The 23126-nt window shown below is 40.8% G+C and overlaps 1 protein-coding gene across 1 annotated transcript in view; it reads left to right on the top strand.

Annotated features, from left to right (window-relative positions):
• DDHD1 (DDHD domain containing 1) overlaps positions 1-23126 on the top strand; it is a 112731-nt gene that overhangs the window by 54842 nt on the left and 34763 nt on the right. The window contains exons 5-7 of the mRNA XM_074956498.1: positions 7499-7605; positions 7897-8003; positions 20894-21156. Of these exons, the coding sequence (XP_074812599.1) occupies positions 7499-7605; positions 7897-8003; positions 20894-21156 (477 nt within the window). The remainder of the gene's footprint in view (positions 1-7498; positions 7606-7896; positions 8004-20893; positions 21157-23126) is intronic.

The following is a 23126-nucleotide window of genomic DNA, read 5'->3' on the forward strand; positions in this document are numbered from 1 at the left end:
CCTTCCTTTACCCTAGCCTGGATCTGCTCCTCACAAAAGCCACCCTTTGTTATGGTTTCTCCCAGGTATTAAAATAGCATACTCCTTCCAGCTGTGGATGAAAGAGCAGCACTTGGGGTGGCAAAGAGTATGTCCACCCTGCAGTTGGGAATGAGCCTTCTAGACTGGGTAGACAGACTTGTGCTAGCTCTGCTTGAGTTACTGTGCCTAAAATAGCAGTGTGGACATTTCAGTACAGAAGGTAGGTTGGGCTAGCTGCCTGACTCCAAGCTCCCTGACTCCCTGGGTCTGAGCTCAGGTGGCTAGCCCAAGCTGCTGCCCTTCCTGGAATGTCCACATTGCTGATTTTAACGTGAAAACTCCAGTGGAGCTAGCTGCAAGTTTGTCTACCTGGGCTGGGTGGCACACTCAGCTGCAGTGCAGATATACTCCAAAGAGCCAGTTATTTCATCTAGTTGGCCTTTCTGCCCTTTTTTCTCCACCAACCAGTCAGCCAGATGGTGGAAAACAAAATCCAGAAGACTCGAAGTCGAAGGAATGTGGTGGGCCTATGGTGATTATCTCTCCTCCTACAGAAACACCTCCACAAGGCTTTCTCAATTTGAGTCCTTTTATGACTGTCCCATTTATACTACTTTGGGAATGACTTACTGGTTTTGCTGTTCTAGCCATACATTTATATACTGGTTCTCTCTGAAATAAATAGAAGAATTTATGATCCTCAATAGATGAAGCTTTCTCTCAACCCCTTGTATAATATGCGTGAACAACATTCCTACAAAGAGTGTATTTCCAATTTACAGGTTCGTAAAATGAAGTATCGAGAGTTTAATTTATCCCTGTCACCATGTGGCAGAGCCAGGAATACAACTTGAGTCTTCTGACTCCTAGTCCTGTGTCTTTCATTGCCCTGTCTGTAGAGTTTTTAAGAGACCAGACTAGTCTCTGGGAAGTTGACTGCTGTGTTAATATTTTCTGATCTTGAGAGAGTTGGGTTAAGGACCCATTTATTCTCTTAGTTCTGGATGGTCTCAGACTGAAGCACTAACAGAGAAGAGTAGACACTAATGACTCTGGATAATGTTTTCAGCTCTTCAGACACTATACTTTTTCTTTGTTATCAGCTATTAAATTGAATCTGTAAACTTGCTATACTAACTCTGAAGCTAATTTGCTTGCAGACTTTCCAGTTCTCAGTGTTGTACTGAACCTTTCTTATACTGGTTGTGAATAAGCTTAGTAATGCAATGTAATGAAAGAGAAAATCATAGTGATAACTGTAAAGATTTTTTTAAGCCTCTAATGCACATCAGCTAAATTAAGGGATCATAATTTCATTATTTTAGTCACAGAAATAAAAGGCAGCAGAATGAAAGTGCACTGTAATTTTATTCATGACGTGTCCCAAAACCTTTATTTTCAATACACCATTCTAAATACATAAAATTATATCTGTGTAACAAAATGTCTCAAGGTCTGCATTGCATCCATTTTTAATATTCTTTTGTCTTTTTATATAAATCCTAAAATAACAGAATTACAGTCACTTTCACTAATTTGATTTACAAGAAGGCTATCCCTTTAATATGATCAAAATTTCAGTAACAAGATCATTTGTAATTGGGAGAAGACAATTTTCCATTTGTTGTTTTGGATCAGTTTCTGTCACTTCAGTTGAGTATTATTAATTCAGTCACTTGCTACAGAGAGGTGCTACCTAATAAAGTAGCTTAAAATTCTTAAGTAAATTGAACGAGAAGGAGCACAAAGAAGTCTTATGATAAAAGGGCTATCCCCAAAAGACATTCATATGTTAATTTTATAAACCCTGTGTTATGCATCGTGATGTACACCCCTGGCTATCTGCAAGGAGACTCAAACAGATTTTTATTTTGGTCAAAATTAAAGGGATGGAATTGATCAAAAAAGTGGGAAGCCACTGTATATTGATGTTTGTACAGATGAGCCCTTTATCCATTGGACCCTTGCGTTGATTGCATAAGCTATTTGCTAAACGGTTTCAATGTATGAGAGAACTGTATGGCCCGAAGAAACCTTATGTGGCACTGCTACTGTGGGATAGTGGGAGTAGGGAGCCGGTCCAGTGGAAGGACCTTTTGATTCCATGTAGGTTTGACTGTATTTGCCCTGGTATTGTAAACATTGAGATGGACAGCACAGGAATGTTTACTGGATGGAAAAAAAAGAATAAAACAATAAATCATATCTAGTTGTAAGTTGACTTGCAATATTTTTTAGTGACTTGCGAATATGTTTAGTCAGACAAACATGGCCAGTGTGTAATCTAGCTGGAAAATACTTAAACCAATTTTGAGGAACTTGATTGCAATATGATTTGAAATGTGGAAAGTGGAAATTAAAAAAACAACCAGCTAGAAATTCAGGATACTCTTATACAAAATGAGAGATTTGAGGAAGTCATAAAATAAATGGAGAGATTGTAGTTTTGCTTAGATTTTGTCAGTTTTTCATATTCTTTCTATATATATTTTCTTAAAACTGACAGGATATTGTTGTACCCTCTTTGTTTATCATTCCTAAATGTTAAACCCAACTCTTCTACAGTGACTGAGGGACTGGTCCTCATCACCCAGAATGAGAGTTATGTGAACCGCTGACTTATGATGTTTTCAAATGTGTATAAATCCTGTCAACTTTCAATGAGACTTAAGCTCCAAAGTCTCTGAAGGCATGTCTACACTACATCTGCTGCTGAACAGAAGGGTTTTTTCATCAATGTAGTTAATCAGTTTTTCTAAGATGCAGTAGCTAAATCGAGGGAAGAATTCTTCTTCCAACCTAGCTGTATCTACCCTGGGGGTTAGGTCAACCTGATTATGGAGTTCAGGGCATGGAATTTTTCACAGCCCTGAGTGACCTAGCTAGGTTGATCTAGTCTTTAAATGTAGACCAGGCCTAAATCTCTTCTGAAAACGGGACTTAGTTGCTTTTGTAAATTTTACCTTTAATCTATTGTGACAAAAGGTTTGGACTAGTGCTACTAGCGACTGGACAATGTCTCTACAGTCTTAAGGTGGTTTTAATAAAAAAAAAACCGGAAATAAATATCAAACTAGAAAATGTGCTTGGTTGGTGTCCCTGAGAAAAATGAAAAAAAAGTAATAGTGTGTGGGTGCTGGATTTTTTTGGTGAACTGCTGATAGAGTTGCTAGGGTGGACTGCTTCTCCAAATTTGGATGATTGTTTGTAATGGAGACTAACCAGGAAATCCTCTTCATCATCTTGCCCAAGGGTGGTTTTAGTAATATGCCAAACCCTTCCAAACAGGAATAGAATCCTGCGCACAACCTGGGCCTCTGAGAACTCAGTATTCCATGACGTGAAGGTTCCAATTTGCCTAGACTATACCCCATTGCTTCTGAAAAGAAAGAAGAGATCCACGGATACATGAGATGAGATTGACTTTTGTGGCCCCATAACCCTCCAAGCTTTGGGTGAATTTTATCAGACAACTAAACATCTTTAAAAACCCAACAAAGGTTAGTAACTTAATTGATAGAAAGAAGGCTGCAGTATCTGACGACATATCATCCCAGTCTTAAAGGGCTCCAATGTACTGTTTCAGTTAATACTTTATTCCTGTTTATAATTTGTACTGTTTTTTATATTTGCAACTTCCACTGTTGTATGAATCCTTTATGTACCTTCTCCGGCTACTGTTAGGACACAGTTATTTCACAAAGGTGTTACTCTGCTATCCTAACTTCTTGTACTTATTGTATGGAACTCTGTGCATTCTGCATGTCTGGTGCTTCTGCGCTTTTACCAGTTGTTTGAAGCTAGAAGCTGATTGCATCCTGTTTAATATCGATGTTAGTATTTCCGAACTCCTGTTATTAGTAGGCTACAAACTGTTCTGTTTCTCAGAAGAGGCAAGAACTTCTCTAGTCTCTGCCTAAGGAGTGTTAGTATTTCCAAGAACTGCTCTTTAGCTTTTAAAGTTTAACTTTTCCTGTGTCTTGTGCTGTATGATGAACTTCTTCTATTCAGTCAAGTGTATTTTCTTTTGTTTTGCTATGCAGGTGGCTTGCTAAGGGTGGTGTTATAAATATATTTACTGAATTTCCTGCATTATCACCTTGATGATCTCTAAAATGGAGATTCTGTGGGGGTAAAGTTAGGCTCTCAAATGAGTTTCTCTGGAGCCATCTTGTAAGAAATGGCGTAGTAGAGTCTTTACCTGCCAGCATTAGATCAGTTTGTGGTTGAGGTGTTTGTATTGTCATTCTGTATCTCCTCCCTTCTCCTTCCCTTGAGGATGTCCCTAAGAAATCTGAGGATTTCCTTTCTTCTGCTGCTCTATTTAGCCCCACAACATTATTCTTTTGGCCTCATATCTAGGGTTGCCAGGCGTCCAGTTTTCGACTGGAATGCCTGCTCAAAAGGGGACCCTGGCAGCTCAGGTCAGCACAGCTGACCGGGCAGCTAAAAGTCCAGTTGGCGGCACAGCGGGGCTAAGGCAGGCTCCCTGCGGCTCCCGGAAGCAGCCGGTGTAGTGGTAAAACTGCAACGGGAACATTTTTCCACCAGTAGCAGTTTTCCGGTTCCTAGGTGCAGGGGCGGCCATGGGGGCTCCGCGCACTGCCCCCACCACGAGCGCCCTGGCCCCTCCAGAGGGAGATGCCGACAGTTTCCACCCTCCTCCACAGGGAGTCTGCCTTAGCCCTACTGCACTGCCTACTGAGAGCCGCCTGAGGTAAGCGCCACCTGACTGGAGACCGCACCCTGAACCCCCTCCCACATCCCAACCTCCTGACCCAGCCCAGAGCCCCCTCCTAACTCCCTCCTTGAGCCCGCAACCCAAACCCCTGCACCATCTCTGAGCCCCCTCCTGCACCTCAAAGCCCCCAGCCCAGGGCACACACCCCTTGCCAGAGCCCGAACCTCAACCTCCTGTCCCAGCCCGGTGAAAGTGAGGGAGGTTGGGGGAGAGTGAACGATGGGGGGGGGGGTGGAGGGAGTGGGGGCGGGGCCTTGGAGAAGAGGCGGGGCAGGGGTGTTCGGTTTTGTGCAATTAGAAAGTTGGCAACTCTACTCATATCAGAGACATCCTTCTAAGGAGGACTAATAGGGCTTCCTTCAGAGCCAGTCAGTTCCACTTCTTTATCCTTTGAATGAACTGTCTGGCTGAGTAGACTCCTCCGTTTCCTTCTCTTGTGGGCTGAGCATGCTGCTGTACCTCTTAAGCACTTACCATCCCATAGGTCTGGGGATCAAGAGGCTAGGAGTACAACCAAACCCAGGTTTTAAAAATGGGGGCACAGGTTATTTGTGTCTCCAGGCCATTTGGTCAGCCCAACAGTTTTAATCTGAGTGTGAAAAAGGCAATTTCCCTTCCTTTCATTCCCACCCTCAAAAAACAAAAATAAAAATCCTTTCAGTCAAAATGAAATAGTTTTATATCTAGTTTATGGAATAGTTAGCTTCAACTGCCTATTGAAATGAAAAGCTTTCTGATTTCTGAGGGATGTAATGTGTACTTTTTGAGGAGGGAATTGTTTTTAAAAAAATCTATGTCCAAATATTAATATGTTGGTAGAGAATATATTTTTCAAAGCACTCACAAACATCACCTACTTTCTCCTCACAACCTCCCAGTCAGAGAGGTGAGTATTATTTGTATTTTACAAATGGGGAAACTAAAGCAGAGACATGGAAGTGACTTGCCCAAAGCCACCCTAGAATCTCTCCATCAAAGTCAATGAGCTTTGAATCAGGCAGCGTATAGTGAATGAGTGGCAGAGCTGGGGTAGAACTTGGGATTACCTGGTTTCCTGCTGCAAGTTCGTTCCACTAGATGCAGTTGCTTCTAATGCCACAAGTGCAGCTTACCCATAAATCTGTAGGCAGGCCTGCAAGACAGAGGTGACACACTTTCATTATACAGTTGTGTCCAAAATAGACAATATATGTACACCAGAGAACCTAAAGGAAAAAAAATCTCACATCAGCTTCCAACAGTTCATCTGAACTAGTATTTCCTGTGTGGGAACCCCAGTGTAGACCGGCTTCCAGCAGCTTCCGACTTTCTCACTGTTTGTTAATTGATGTGATGATTTTAAAAAGAAAAAAGGGGGGAAAAAACCCTGGAAACTGACAGACTTGTCTACACTAGCTTCAATATCAATGGGATGTTTTTTCTAAAATTGCCTAGTTGTAGGCAAGTCTATAATAATGATACTGCTCCAACTGAAGGCACTAAAAGGAGTTTGCTTATAAAAAGAAATATGCATGTTGGAGCACTGGACTAAGTCTCATTTCCTCTTTTCAGAACAAACTCTAATGCCTGTAATTGGGGAATAAACAGTCATTTTGGAAATGGCTCTTCCTAGCTCAGGACTACTGCCCTTTTAAAATCTCTCTTTGTGTGCTTTTACAATTTTCTTAAAAAGGAACACCATCAACATAAATCACACTTCTTTCTCAAAATTGTTACCTGCTAGTGTTGTCAGGAACACCTAAGATTACTATCACTAAAAGAGAGTAGAGAAAAACATAGCTTCCTTTACTTGTTTGTTTACTTTGTGCGTTGTATAGCATTTTTATATATATTTTACTGTCGTCTTTTAATCCATGGTTAGCCAGCTTCCCTTGTTTTTTGAGAATCTTTCACACAGAAGCAAAGGAGGGGGACTTTTTTTTTTGTTAAGGGAAATGATTATAAAAGCCCTAAAAATGGCAGAGGGAGTCAGAGACACATTCAATACTTGAAAATACTTTTTTTTTTTTAATTAACTACATTCAAATAAGGCCCATGAATGCCTATGCTCAAATGTGCTTTAAAAAGAAAAGAAGCTTTAGAGAACAGTTAGTTTATTTGCAGCCATTGCCACCAGACTGAATACTAATAAACGCTCCTGTTGCTTGCTTTGAGGCCTTTCAAGCCTTCCAGCCTCTCCCTTGGGAGCCATCTCACTTCTAAAGTGACAGTCTAACTCTTCAGACTACATGTAGTCAAACTGATAATTGTTTTCATGGTCATATTTTAAAAATCTAAATTAGCTTCTTTATGTACAAGTCGAATCACTTGGGTGAAATCCAGAGCCCATTGAAATCAATGGCACGGACTTCAGTTGAGGCCAGGATTTCACCATTCGGCCTGATTCAAAACCCACTGAAGTTAATGGGAAGACTCCCTCTGACTTTAATAGGTTTTGGGTGATGGCTTTAGTATAATTCAGTAGCAATTTCAGAGACTTTATCTCTTGGGTAATTAATATACAAAGTTTCCATTATATAAGAATTAAGTACCTGAGTATAGTACATTTTAAGGTCACATGGTATTTAGAAGTAACAGTAAGCATGATATTTTTATTAATGTGTACTGCAATAACTAAAAAGTAACAGTGTGAGAAGTTTGATTTGTGTACATTATGGTAACTTTTAATTTGAAATATTGTAATTTTATTTGATGTAACCTGCATCTTAGCTAACATAGCAATTTTAATTTTTTTAGGATGCGAGATACTGCAAGAAAAATAGAAGAGAAGTACTTTTGCAATCTTGCAACACATGTTGAGTTTCTGCCTGTTGAATGGAGATCAAAACTTGCTCTTGATGGAGGTACAGTTACTGAAAATACAATTTTTAGGCATGCACAAGTATTAACAAAATGGTGATTTATATTGGAAAGTACTTCTCTTTGGGACAAATATGGGAAAAGTGGACACTTAAGTTGGCTTGAAGTGTTAATTTCAGTACTTAACTCCTTTTAGATGTGTCATTAATCGTAATTTTGTAATTGTGTTCTCAGAAGTATGTAGCCATATTCTGGATTTTTTTCCACATTTTATTTATCAATATACCTTGTAAGGTTTTGAGTCTAACACTTGAGTCTCTCTCCTTTTTTTTTAGACACTGTTGATTCCATTACTCCTGATAAAGTGCGTGGTTTAAGGGATATGTTGAACAGCAGTGCAATGGATATAATGTATTATACAAGTCCTCTTTATAGAGATGAAGTAAGTGTTTTTTATGTATTTTGCTCTAGAGCAAGGCAAATAATGGCTGTGAAATGAAACTGCACTTCAGAATTTAAACAAAAATTTACACCCTCTTCTAAAAAGAAAGGCTCATTCTGGGGTGTCTATGAACTATAAAAAACTTGTTAAATATGGTGATTTCTGTGCAACACAAATGGGTTTCTGTCCCAGTGTGTGGAATCCAGTTTCACAAGTGGTGCAACACTGTGGTAGCAAAACAATAAAGGGAGGGTGGTGAGGATGGGTTCCAGCAATAAGATTGTGGCATCTCAGCACTGGCTGTTGCACTGTGTGGTAAGGCAGAAACCTTGATGCATTTTTTTGTAGGTGTCATTTTTGTAGGTGCTCAGTTGCTTTGAATATCCTCAAAGTAGATGTTCAGTTGTTTTACAACAGAAGCTACTAGTTAGACTTACGAAAGGCCTGTATTATGGCAAAATCATGTATATGATGATTTCTTTCACAGTGCACTGTTGTCTGTGATGGGGCAATGTAGGTTTTCAGTAACAAATATAATCATACTACCTGAAGGGGGGTTCCAAAGAGGATGGAGCTCGGTTGTTCTCAGTGGTAGCAGATGACCAAACAAGGAGCAATGGTCTCAAGTTGCAGTGAGGGGAGGTCTAGGTTGGATATTAGGAAAAACTGTTTCGCTAGGAGGGTGGTGAAGCACTGGAATGGGTTACCTAGGGAGGTGGTGGAATCTCCATCCTTAGAGGTTTTTAAGGCCCGGCTTGACAAAGCCCTGGCTGGGATGATTTAGTTGGGGTTGATCCTGCTTTGAGCAGGGGGTTGGGCTAGATGACCTCCTGAGGTCTCTTCCTACCCTAATCTTCTGTGATTCTATAAGTACTACAAAAAGCTGTCAGTATGGTAAAGACAAACATTTAAATAATTTTTAAAAATCTCAAACCTTGTAATATGCTGACTGTGGTTTATATTATATATCCCAATAACAGTACTGAAATTTGTATCTGACGATTTTTAATCAACACCATTTATGTGGAGCTTGCTTCAGTCTGATTTAGCTTTTTAGTATTAGAATGTATAGGTGCTTTTCTTCATCCCATGAAAAGAGTCAGAAAGGTAATCAGTTCTCACTTGTCTGTGTTGAAATTTCTTTTATTTTAAACCAGTTAGCAAAAACATTTTGGGGAGAAAAATGTCTGTCCTTTGTTATCCTTTTCATTTTCAGTAAGCTTGTGGTGCATAGTATCAAGCAGAGCACCTTGTTGAAAGAAGAACTGTATTTTGGCAAATGTTTTACTATGTCACTGTTTTGTGATACCTTTTTCAGAGCACTTACTCTAATTTAAATTAGCCTCCTTGTTGTATATTTCTGTTTTCATTGTATTCATTTGGACACTTCCTGCTTGGAATTAGCATTCCTGTTTGCCGATCACATTGAGTGGTTTCTCTTCAAGCAGCTCACACTTCTAATGCTTTTCATCCAAATATCTCAAAGTACTTTACAAGCAACTAATTAAACCTCAGTATGCCCCTGTGAGGTAGATTAAGCAATGAGTAGGAATCAGTTCAGCCGTATCTGCGGAGGAATGCAGCAGCTATTCTACCTAGTAAATCTACATAATAATTTAGAACAGAGTAGAACTAGTGTAACTACTGCTTTACAACTTTTGACTCTTCTGTAAGCAAACTGACCAAATGGATTCATGAACGGTATCTACCATTTTATTTCTGCTGCTCTCTCGCTTACTAAAGTGAGTCATGTCACTTAGGATATGTCTGCACTGCAGAGTGTGGGGGTGGGGGCATGGGTGCACCGGGAGAATTAATTACTGCATGCGTAGACATGGGCTTCAGTACAAGCTATACAAGTCCTCCCTGGATCCTGTGTAGTTACTCAGGTAGGCAAGCACAGGTTGAAGCCTGCACTGCCTCAGTGTCACTGCTATTGGTACCCAAGCTAGTTAGATTAAAGCTAGCTTGTGTATGTCTATATGTGCCCCACACACATACCTACCCACCCACCCCCAAATTGCACTATAGACATACCCTCAGTCCCAACCAGGAAGCAGCACACAAGCCCACTGCTAATGTGGATGGATTGCTCTGCTGAATACTATGACAACATGGCAGGTGACCCCCACCTCCAACATTAGTTGGCATTTTTCTGTAACACAGAGGCAGAACTCCAAAAGTTGCTTCTGGTTTTGACTAGATAGCTGGCTGGTATGAATAACTCATGTAGCATATTATTCACATATTAAGGTTTTAAATTCTGTAGAAAATAGTGGGAAACTATGATAAAATTTGTTGCGATATGCAGGTATCTCCTACATATATGTGAACAGTTACCACTTACCTCAAGACTCTCCTCTTTGGTGTCCATTTATGGTACTGTAACTATGTGAAGATGATTTCAATGGGTTTCTTAGTTTCACAACCATGTAACAGTAGCTTTGTGTTTCTTTAATAAAGGGTTTTGACAGATTAAAAAGATTGACATGATATACATTTAGCATTTTGTCACCTATCTTCTCTTGTTACATGCTCATTTCAGTGATCTGCACTATACTGAAACTTTCCAAGCTCATTGTAATCTGTACATTATTTATATGTATTTTCTTGGCAGAAAATGGCCTCTGAATACAGTATAAATAGTAGTTTGCACATTTAATCCAGGGATATCTAAACGTTTTCTCTGTATTAAGCCTTGCAACACCTACCCACAGTTGGTAGGAGATGCATATGGAGCACTTTGCCCACTATTGAAATGCAGCCACTGCTAGGGTGGAACACTGCAGCTATTTAACAACATAAAGCAACATTTCACAATAGCTTAGGACAGGAAGTGAAAAATACTGTAACCAGCTGAAACTACAGAAGAACTGAACAAATTAAAATTTGGCCAGGACGTCATGATTAACAACTCTGTTCTAACAGAAAATTTCATGAAACCTCCATTTGATTACAAGTGTTTAAGATATCTGTGTTACGTTTCAAAGAAACAGTGTCCCCTATCACTATATTAGGCATTGATTCAGTATTTAAATAAATGTGCCATCTACTAACAGATGACTCTGCTTCTGGAGCTGCTAAGTTTTTCTTGAAGGTCTCCCATCTGTCCATTTCAGCCTGTATTTAGTGAGATCTGAGGAACGATGACTGCTATATAGAAAAGGAAGATAATGTGCTGTACTAGGCCAATTAATAAACTAAAATGCAGAGACTGCATACCAAGGAGATTCCTTGTGCAGGTATTCCCTAGTATTCCTTTAAATTACTTGATATTTTCATAATATCTAAATATTCAGTAATAATTATTTAATAGTTATACTCTTGCAATTTTGAACAAATAAAAAATTTACTAACCTTTGCATTATTAATATCTTGCAAATTACTGTATTAAAACCCTGTTTACAAAGATGCAGTGGTTTGGCACAAGTCTTGACAGGCTTCATATCTAATATTACTTTTTTAACATCCTTTCATATTTGAAAGGATTATTTAAATGAAAATTAAGTATTACCAATATTTCAGAGTATGGACCTGAATTGGAGAAACTTCTGTGTTGTTTTTGGAACTTGAAACCTCGAGTATTCAGGAAATATTTCCAAACTACATCACACTGGTAGCATAATCTTTAAAAGGTAGTTCTTGGACTACCTAAAGAGGATAAGCTGAAAAGGAACCCATTTTCCAATATTTTCGCTGTCCAGACTGTATCTTCTCTGTAGTGCCCTCTTGATGTCAAATTTACCTTTGAAGCCTCCTGACATTGCACAGCCTACCTGGCAGCAAGAGAGTGCACTTGTTTTTGTGTTTAAAAGTGAGAGGTTTGTGAAGCCAGAAGCTTTAACTTTTGCCGATAACTGAGATTGATGCAATGTTGTTTTTGCTTAGTCTACTGAACCGAATAGCTAAAGAACTGCTTTACAGGTTTTTCGTTTCTACTTAATTTATCTGCTTGTCCTTGAATGTTTTCTCAACTTTGTAATATGCCAGTATACTGGATGTGCCTATACCAAAATACTTAAATTTAGTCCCAAATGACTGTAGCAGATTCTGAAAATGAGTTTTTCAGTTGGCCAGCCTCAACATTTCAACAGAATGAGGTGTCCTGCAGCAGAGAGCAGCTCTTTTGGGGTGAGAGGAGTAGAACAGAGGTACTTCAGGAAGCTGTGCTATTTAGGCAGAGGGGAAGCAAAAAAGGGATATGAGGAGGTCTCACCCTCCGCTTTCAGTAAGTGTGGCTTGAAATTGGATCAGAAGGCCTTGAAACAGGGGCAACAGAGTAGAATGCCCCTGTCAGAAGTCAAGAGACTTGAATGGCAGTGTACACTTTAGTCCAATGTGATAAGCCCTGTAGTTATCTTTGTGACATCCTCTCAGCCTTTATTCCTCCAATTCAGATTCAAGAGGCTACACCACAGTGTGAGTGTAAATGTGCTTCTCAGGACCCATTCAAGCTGCTTAATTGTCAGTCTGGTTTATAGATATCTTCCCCTTGAATTTTATCTGACTGTCATTATGGCTTTCCATGAGCATGTAGAAAGCCCTTAATCGGGTTCATGAAGGTCATAGTTCATTTACCCTGTCAGTCGTGAGATATAAGCTGCTGACCTTTGAGCAACTTGATCCTGTGAGGTCAAATTTCTTGCTTTGTTTGTAAACATGCCTAGATTTTAGATGGTCAGTTTGCTACCATATGTGGGGAAATCTTGGAACTTTCTTTTCTGTCCTTCATTCGCAAACTAACTGATCAGCATCTAGTTGTTACAAATACTGTCTTCTGACTCTTCAACAAATACAAAACGATCTGGATGCACCCTTGCTCGAGTCACTGGCATCTGATTGACTATGTGTTGGTCTGACAGCGGGACCTACAGGATGTGCACATAACTTGGGTATTACGCAGAGCTTATTGTTGGACTTATCATTGTCTTGTTTGATCAAAGCTTTCCCTCTCTCTCTGGTTGAAAATGCAGAAAATTCTGTCAATTAAGTATGTAAATGTTGCTTGGCTGAATGGTCAGTCAATCACCGAACAATTTTCAACATAGCTAACTACTGTTTTTTCTAAACCATTGCATCTCTTCCAGCAATCAGTGGTGATGTATCTGCTGAATGGGTATCTCTGGGTGACATTATAACACCATTATGGATTGTGTTGGGTATATGAGATGCCATCATAAGGACTGGTTTGACAGTAATGATCCTGATATATTGAATTTTCCTGATGTAAAACAACGAGCACATGCTGTGCTCTTAACTGTCCTGTTCTCTGGGTTGAAAAAGGCCAGGTATAAGGCAGCTTGCAGTACACTCCAACACAAACTCCACCAAATGCAAAATACGTGGTTTAACCTTAAAGCAGAGGAACTACAGGCCCTTGCTGATAAACGTGACTCCAGCGGTTTCTATGATGTGGTCAAAGCTGTGTATGGCCCTGCCTGATCTCCCTTGACACTGCAAACAAGTGCTGATGGTGAATCTCTCATCAGAGATCATACTGATATCCACCAACAGTGGCTTGAACATTTTATTGAACCACTTAATCGCTCCTGTTGAGTCACTGGATAATGTCTATAAACTGTCCACATCTGCTGCATTTGCCGATCCACCCACATGAGCCAATGTGTTCAAGTAATGAAAAATAATAAATCCCCTGTTCCCGATGCCATTCCAGAAGAGGTTTTCAGACATGGAGGAAATCTTTGCATTGACAAGCTCTTCGAATTTTTCTTACATCTAGCTTCAAGCAGTTAGTTATACCACAGCAACTGAAAGATGTCAACATCTCAGAGCGTAAAGGCTCTGAAAGCAATTGTGGTAACTACCATGGTATCTCTTTGCTCCCTGTGGCCAGCAAGATCCTCTTGACCTGTCTTATGACCCAAATCAACAACATTCTATCTCCGTCACAGTGTGGCTTTTGTGCTCAGTGGAGCACTGTTGACATGTTTTTCATCATTCCACAGTTACAGGGAAAATGTCGCCAAAAGCACCAACCTTTGTACATTGTTTCTGGATCTAACCAAGGTATTCCACACGGTCAGCCACACTGCCCTCTGGAAATGGCTCACTAAATTTGGGTGTCCAGACAAATTTATTAACTTCATTTGGCAGTTCCATGGAGGTATGGTTGGAAGAATTAGCGTTGATGGTGATCTAACAGATCCATTTCCAATCACAAGCAGGGTGAAGCATGGGTGTGTCCCCACTCTTAGCTTTTTTGGTCTATTCTTTGCTTCAGGGCTAGAGGAAACCCTTTGTGGTGCTTCAAATGACATCTGTAGGTGCTTCTGCATTGGTAAGTGTCACCGGAGAACAGTCTCGGTGCTCTAGAACCTCTCTGAATGAACTTCAGACAGGACCCTCTCATAGTGTGACTACCCCTCAGGGCATGCTCTCACTAGGGGAGGCCTCCTTGGGTCTGACCTCAGAGCGTTCAGCACTCTTGTTCACACCATGAGCTCCCTGCAGTGAGTCCACCTGGATAGGGACACCTGGGGAGGCCTTACACGCCCCCGAAGGAACCAGGCACCCCAACTTCACAATAAGCAGTGACTCTCCACCAGCGTTGTAAAACAGAACAATTTATTAGTTATCTGGAACACAGTGTAGAACAGTTCTTGTCAGCACAGAAAGTAGGAAGTCAGTAGAAAGTAGTTTCAGCAAAGTCCATCTGGGGGAGGGGGTCCAGAGCCTTGGGCTCTCCTTCCTGAGTTCCAAACCAGGAGACTGACCAGCTTCCAGCAGCCCACCCTCTGTCACACTCAGTTGCCCCTCCTCCATCCTTTGTCTCTTTCCTGGGCAAACAGATCACCTGGGCTCTCTCTTCAGTCCTCTGTTCTCCTGCTGGTCAAAACTGGCTGGCTCCCAAGATTGAGTGAGCCTCTGAGCCATCAGTTGCTAAGTTACAAAATGTCCAGGCTACTATATGGCAGTCACACCTGCCCTCTCGGGGTCTCTGAAACAATCACACACCCTTTTCCCACCACCTAGATACTTGTGTGACACATAGGGGAAACTGAGCCACACTAGCTGATTGCACCCCCTGCTGCAATACCAGTAACTTTCTGAATGAGTAGATCCATATCCCACCTTGCACCAACTCCCTACTTACAGTTTCTTGTCAGCCCCTTAGACCTTGCCACTTTCAGGTTTACATAACCCATGAAGTGCTTAGAGGGTATATGCTGTCTCTGTCGAGAAACAAGAAAGACAGGGACCCTCTCTTTAAGGAAGAAATCCAAACAACTGAAGTATTTTAATTTTTTTTGTTTTTTGTGTTACAGTAACACTCAAAGGCCCCAATCAAAATCAGGGCTTCGTTATGCTAGGTGCTATACAAATACATGGTTCTTACCCTTGAAGAGCCGACAGTTAAATTTGAAACAATCTGGGGTTTAATTTTTTTTTAAGAAACATCAATTTGAGGTTTTTGTGCCACTAAATATTAATTTAACTTTTCAGTGGTTGAAGGGGGACAGCAGCCCTTCAAAAAATATATTGCTTAAAAAAGAGAAAAGCCAGCAAAGAGAACCACTGGGCTTTAACCTCTGTTTTGTAAATATAAAAAGTGATGATACAAAGACTGATGTTAAAGCCTGCAGCATACAGAACAGTGTGCAATTTTGTTTACATTCTCATGAGAATTAATATTACCCCCAAATCTAAGCATATTTAGTTGTTTTTAAAAAGATCAGTTATGAGGAAAAGGTAAATTAGTTGGGTTTATTTAACCTTTTTAGAGAAGTGAATATTTTGAAGTAACTTAACTGAAAATATTTATAGATTCCAAGGCCAGAAGGGAACACTGTGGTCATTTAGTCTGATCTCCTGTATAAGACAGGCCAATATTCAGTTAGTAGTAGTTGTAGCGAATGAATTGTTTGTATTTGAATTTTTTAAAAAGCAGCCTAGGAAAGGAAAGTAAATGGAGAATTAAAGCAGTACTTTTGATATTGGACGTGAAAAAGTAAGGCCATTGATTTAAGAAGCATAAAGGAGTTTGTACTGAATGCATTTTCTAGAGAGGAGATGAGGTTTATAACAGGATAAAATGACAAAACTGATTTGGTGAGGTTAAAATACCTTTTAACAAGACGAAGAATTTTCTCAGACCAAGGTGTCCTTTTGCTGGCCAAAATATTGTGTCCTTTTAAGATTGAGAAAGCTATTGAGGGTTAAATAATAATATCTTAATTTTGTGACATACACTGATTACCCAAGTCATATCTTAGCTGGTACTTAAAATGTAAGCTGCTTTTTCTTTTCTTTTCTTTCTTTTTTTTTTTGCTTACTAAATACCAAAAGATTCAGTTATATAATCCTAATGCTGATATAGACCCGTGTAGTCAGAGGAAACAAATGGTGCTTTACAGATGCAATTAGAGTTTTTTGTTTGTTTTTACTATAGCTGCAAAATATTTGGGTACTAAGTTAATTCATGACACTTTAATGATAATGGTGACTGGAAATCTTACAGCTTAGCTATAGTAGTAAATTAGACTGTGCAAATAGGTTAGGTATACAGTGATCTAGGGTTTAGAAACAATCTCCGTCAGCTGATCTGGTTTTATTACAGCCTTGTAATCTGGTCATCAGGCCTCTCTTTTGCTTCTGAATTTACAGCTGCTGAGAAGTCCATGTGCAGAGTATCTTTCTGCCGTGCATACGTTTTGGTGTGTGTGTTTAACTCTCCAATAACAGTATGCTTTTAAAGACTAGATAGAAGCATCCTATCGGGTTGATGGCTTGATACTTCAGATGTGCTTGAGAGGAACATACCCTGTTCTACCCCAAAAAGTGTAGAAAATGAGAAATTCATAATGTAGTGCCATGGATGCCTGAAAGTCACTTATCAATGCAGGTGTCCATGAAATGAAGGGGGGGGGTTCCCCAATTATATTTTTCTTCTTCCACGTAAGGTCTCTGCCATCCCAGGAAAAACATAACATGTAGGAATGGTGTGATCTGAGCACAGGACTGTTAGGCGGGAAGTCTTGGGTTCTAATTCCCGCTCTGACACTGATTTATTTCTTTTTCCCCCTGTGCCCTTGGGTAACCCTCTCTGAATCCATTTCTTTATCTGTAGTATGGTTTTGTTTTGTTTTCAGTAGTACCCAAAATGCGTTAGACTCAGTACAAACATCAAAGTAGGCAGTGTCCCAGGCCCAAAGAACTTACTTTGAAATTGAGATCATGCTTGCCTACTTCACACGGCTGTTGTAAGGATTCATTAATGTTTTTAAAATGTTTTGAAGCTGAGGATGTTAAATGTTTACTGTCTGGCTGTGAAACATGCTGCAAACATTTGTACCCACAGCTGCCATTCATATTTATATGCAGTAGCGATTCATACGAGTTAAAAATGAATTCTTTCTCTGTGTTTTTTGTTTTTTTTAATTAAAATTCCTGTAGCAATCTTGGGGGCATGGGAAGGGTTGGCATTTCCTTGGGAAAAACTAGTTTAGGAGAGGGTGCTGGTAAATACTGGCTTACACCAGGTTTAAACCATGACACGGAGAAATATAATTGCATCCATGTCCAGCAAGTTGAGCGAATGTAGAACGAGTCTTTTCAAATTTTGAATACATCCATTCAAAACTGGGGATTAGGCTCGGTCTATCCACTACATCAAAGTTGGTCTTCTGCTATAGAATGCTGCATGGCCAAATGGACCTAGAGTGGTAACCTGCAACTCTGCCTGCTTCTGGTTCCTTAATGCTTCAAGCCCACAGCTCTGCATTGTTGTTGTTTTCCTATAATCAAATGTTTTTGACTTCTGTTTATATAATATTGAAAACTGAAATATGAGTCCTTGAGAAAATACCAAACCAAAATGTATACAGGCATTCTGATGTTCAGTATTATAATTACATATATTAGTATTACACCCAGTGCAGTTTTACTTTTTATTTATGCAGCCCTAAATTAATCTACAAATCTACTGCCTTATGTAACCGCAATTTGAATACTGTATGTAACTAAAACTAAGTATAATGTGGTATGCATTAACCAACAGTTTTAAAAATTGAAAATGCTTTAAACTGGGAGTAACTAGTTTTCCCAGAGCAGTAAAAACTATGATTTTACCTGGCAAAAACCACGTCTGGTAAATACCGGGCCATCCCATTACTGCACTTGCTCACCAATGAAAGCATGTTCTTGGCCACCCCTTATGCCAAGTTCTGGAAACATCACTTCAGTTACTGAGTGGGTTGGGTTTTACATGTAGAACTGTTTTTATTTCGGTCTCATTCCTTAACCGCTGTGGTTGTTGGTATTTCTGCCAAGGTAAGTTTTCTCCGTGAATCTTGTCTTTGTGATTCATGTGTGTGCACACAGGATTTGAGAGCAGATTACAAGTTTCTGGTAGGTTGAACTAGCATAGGAACAATATACCATCATTTTAGGACTACCATAGGATTAGTCTGCTGAATACATGCCTGTAGACTATAGTGCATTATTGTTAACATTTTGATCCTCTCTTCTTGAGCATTGTTCTCTGCGTTTCAAATTCAGTGGATACCAGCTCCACCTATCTCATTTGTGCTTTTCTTCCAGAACAGCTTCTTTCTGCCTTTTGTGGAGCTTTTTATTAATTCTTTATGGTATAGTAGGAAAATGATGCTAATTGCGGAGATGCCCAGTAGCAGGAGAAATGGGACAGAGCAGTGTTCAGAGGAGTTGTTTATGGCATAGTTTAACCAAGCGGTGAGCAGAATAATAAAGTTCTTGATCAGATCAGGTAACGCTTACAGGACTTAGAAGCAATTTGGGGAAAATGTTTTCTGAATTTTTAGACACAAAATATCTTCATAAACCCCTTGAAGCTGATCAGTACTATTGACCACAAGGAGCTCTAAATAATCCATAACTATGTATGCCATTAGTCCATGTAAAGAATAATGCACAGTCTCAGCCTGAGGTGTAGTTGTAAATGCACTTGTCTGTGACACATCTTTATACAAGCAGTGATGACATAATAGAGCTGTTATAGTTAGATGATTGAGGCACATTACTAACATGCAAAATTTGAGTGTAGTCTTAATTGGTCCTTTAATATCACATTGTATATGAAGGAATCTAAATGTTGCTACATTTAGAAAGCAGATTTTGGAAAAATACATGAATTGCTGGGTAAAGTACAATTAGGAAACTGAGATGACTGACACTACTGGAAAATATTTAATCAGAAGCCTTGGATGTCATCAGCTGCTGTCAACCTTTATACCACCACTCACCAAAGAGATGTATTCAGTTATTTGTCTCTTCTATATGCTGGGTGCCTCTCAAACTCTTATGCCAGTTGAATGCCTATGGGAGTTAGAGCTAATACTTCTGGGTCCATCTGAGTTGGTTTGTGCATGGTACTCACTGTCTATCTTAGGCCCCTATCTAACCATAGGCAGGCAGCAAAATTTTCACTTTTTCACTTCCACAAGAGGGACATGAAGTGGCACAGCTTGCCCCCCTTGCCGATGGCACTTACTGGTCCCAATTTTGGGGAGTAAGGGAAAGTCTTGATGATCACAGAGAAACAAAGAATCAAAAGATTCATAATTTAAGGCTCAGATTTTGTCACAGATATTTTTAGTAAAAATCACGGACAGGTCACAGGCTTCTGTGAATTTTTGTTTATTACCCGTGACCTGTCCGTGATTTTTACTAAAAATACCCCCTGACAAAATGGGGAGGGAGGCGGGTCCAGCACCCACAGTGGCTGGGCTGCTGTGGGGTCCACCCGCCGCAGCTGGGCTGCTGTGGGTCCCCTACTGCCCTTGGTGGCTGGGAGCTCCAGGGGACCCCCAACTGCCTGCTGGGGGGCAGGGAGCTGCAGGGTCCCCCTGTTGCCCAGCAGCTAGGAGCTCCGGGGCTCCCCTGTTGCCTGGCGGCTAGGAGCTGCTGGGGGCTCACTACTGGGCTGCCTGCTTAGCTTCAGCCCCGGGGCAGAAAAGTCAGAGGTCTCTGGAAGTCACAGTTTCTGTGAGCACTGTTATAAAATTACTTTCTTACAGCTAATACAACATTAGGGTGCCTCGGGGATTTACATTGTAATGCCCCGTATACAAGTGAATCAGCATCAGTCCATCAGCAAAGGCAGCTGGACTGCAGTTCTGAACCTGCTGACTGCTGTAGTCTTACAGAGCTCCTAAGGAGCACAGGGTGTGTCTTATTGCTGGGTCAGAATGCCTGCATAACTAAGCTCTCCACATTTCCCCTAACCATAGTGGATCCTGCTCTTCTCCTTGCTTCTTGGCCCCCCACAGATTCCATACCTTAATTCCTGTTCCCAGTCAAGGGTGCCTCTCTGCTGACTCTTGTACATTTTCAGGACAAGCTGCATATCTTAACAGATCCTTATGTATCATGGGACCCTGTGCTGAGAGGGTAAGCAGGAATCAAACTGTAGATGCGTAGGAGGACTCATGGATGGCAGCTTGTGGACCTAGGAACCATTTGGAGTTCCAAAGCACCATAGAGACCCTGCTCCCTGACTCTTAGCACATGCACATAAACTTGTCTAGAGCCCTGGAAATTCCCAGACAGAGAACTGAGTTAAAATGGAGTTAAGATAGAGAGTACATATCAGTAATTTAAGAATAAAATCCTTAGAACATTTTTTTTAAAACAGGAGATTTAGAGTCAAGGTTAGTTTGTTCTCTTTTATAAATGGTTATCTTTTGGACAGTTTTAAGTTACTCGTTGATAAAGCAAAATTCTCAAGGCCTGAGTGAGCTACAGTGCAACAGTCACATTCAGTGCATACTTGAATGGCCACATACATAGCCATGAAGCAGTCCCGTCTTTGAACTCATAGTAAGATGAACAGAAGAAACAGGGAGATTAAATAGATAATAATGAGAATGACAATGTTTTCTCTCTTAAAACAGCTAGTAAAAGGCCTTCAACAGGAGCTGAACCGATTATATATGCTGTTCTGTTCTCGGAATCCAGAGTTTGAAGAAAAAGGAGGGAAAGTCTCAATTGTGTCACATTCCCTTGGATGTGTAATCACTTACGACATAATGACTGGTTGGAATCCAGTAAGACTCTATGAACAATTGTTGCAGAAGGAAGAGGAGGATCTTGAAGACCGTTGGATGAGCTATGAGGAGCAACATTTGCTTGAAGAACTTTACATAACTAAACAACGGTAATGTATTCCACATTCTCGTTATTAAGGAGAAATCTGCATCCCTAAATGAAACTCTTTCGGAGTTTTCCAGAGCTTACCATTACTTTTATCAGAAATGCCTGGTCACTGCTGCGCCTGTGCTGGCATTGAATGGCAATGGTAAATGGAATTCTCTAACCACAGGACAAACACATTAGTAAAGCTGTCAAAGGTAAGGGGAGCTGGGATCAGTGACTGGAATTCTGAGCCCATATCCTGCCCACTGTACCAGAATCAAACAGCTGGCCGGCAGGAATCATCTGTTCATTGCCAGCTGATCGATTTGGGAACCACTTCCAGCAAGGGACATTAATGCAAGGCCCTCCAAAGACATTATTGACAGGACTGTACCCCAGTAAAGTAACTAGATCTGTGGTGAAGCTGAGGCTGCACACTGCCCCTGGGTGGGGAATGAGCTGTGATAAAGGGTGGAGTTATATTTGGTGTTGGAATCTTAGTTATGAATTTCCTGAGTTTCTAGCATTTGTTTTTTAAAGGACAATAAGTATTGTAAACCTATCCAGGTCTGGGGAGAGGAGGAATAAAAGTGATCCTTTGAGCAATTATACAGGTCCCTTCCATTGTAGGTATATGTGCACTCTAGTGCAGTTGTTGGAGAGTTTTCCCTTATCAGTACCTGTGGGGCAGCATGGTTACTGTCGTTAGTACCCATTGTTGTGTTAGAGCAATTTGTGTTTAGATTAATTTAGGTTTTGGGTGGGGGGGGGGTTGTTTTTCATTTTGGGAAGTTTTGTTTGACACCAGCTCCTATCTGGGTACCGGTGTTGATACCGGAGTTATGCCTTATTCTTCTGGCTTGAAACCCTGCCACTCTTATGGCAAACTAATGCTAATTCAAGACCTGCAGTCCAGCTGCCTTAAGTACTTGCGGGGGCGGGGGAGCTCATGTTAGTGACAGATGCAGTATCTGTAAAGCATTTAAGCCACGATCCTAAAAGGACAGGGCAGCTAGACTTAAGTACCTGCTTAAGTTGGAATTGGAGCTTCATCCTCTATTGGAGCCTTCTTGCACAATCCGGGTACCAACTACCTCTGCATCAGGCAGCAGTGCTTCTCCAGCCTTGGTTGTACCACAAGACAGATCAATTTCACTGGTGTCAAAGAGGAGGTAACACAAGTCCTCTAAGGACTTGGTACTGGGCACCTCAAGATCAGAGGCTCAGAAGTTGAGCCTCTACCAAGGACTCGAAGGTGTGCTTAAAAAGGAGGCATTATCCAGAACAAGCATCAGAATGGGAGTTTTTTGGCTCCAGAGCCCAGTTTAGGACCAGCTTCAGCATTGTCACCTCAAGTTCTAGTGCCACAAGACCAGAATACTTTCCCAGTACCATCCACTCTTGAGGCATTTGTTGAATCTGTCAATACCTCCTTCCCTAGGAATTCAAAATTCTCGCTTGGCATCTGCACTGATGGTCGTAGTTTCAGCTCCCCACCATGTGGAACTATCGGATTTGACAATTAGCATACTGACTAAAATGGTACCGTCTAGGGGAAATCCACAGAGGATCTTGCTATCCCCTTCTCCAGAATCTGAGCTTACCTCTCGAATACTGAGGGGACAGTTCCTGCGTGGTCTGAAGAAGTGGATTCTTCTACAAATTCTAAAGTAGGTTTGTATGTCTCTCAGTCTGGACATGTCCAGTAACCTGTATGCAGTGCCTGCCCACCCTGGTTTCAACCCCTGTTCCAGCAGGATGCAGACCACAAGGACCCTTTGTCTGCGCACAGTTGGGGGCCAGGCCCACATCAGTGACCTTTGGGGAACCCACGGGGGTTCTTCCCTCAGTCAAGAGTTTCCCCACATCCTTCCCACTCTATCTCCTTGGATAGTCATCAAGAACATCAGTACCATAAGCAGCCCAACCTTGGTAGTGGGCCTACCCCGTGCAGGGACAGGATCCTTCTCTTGAGCTTCCCCGAAAAGAGTT

The sequence above is a fragment of the Natator depressus genome, chromosome 6, assembly GCF_965152275.1.
Source record: "Natator depressus isolate rNatDep1 chromosome 6, rNatDep2.hap1, whole genome shotgun sequence".
Lineage (NCBI taxonomy): Eukaryota > Metazoa > Chordata > Testudines > Cheloniidae > Natator > Natator depressus.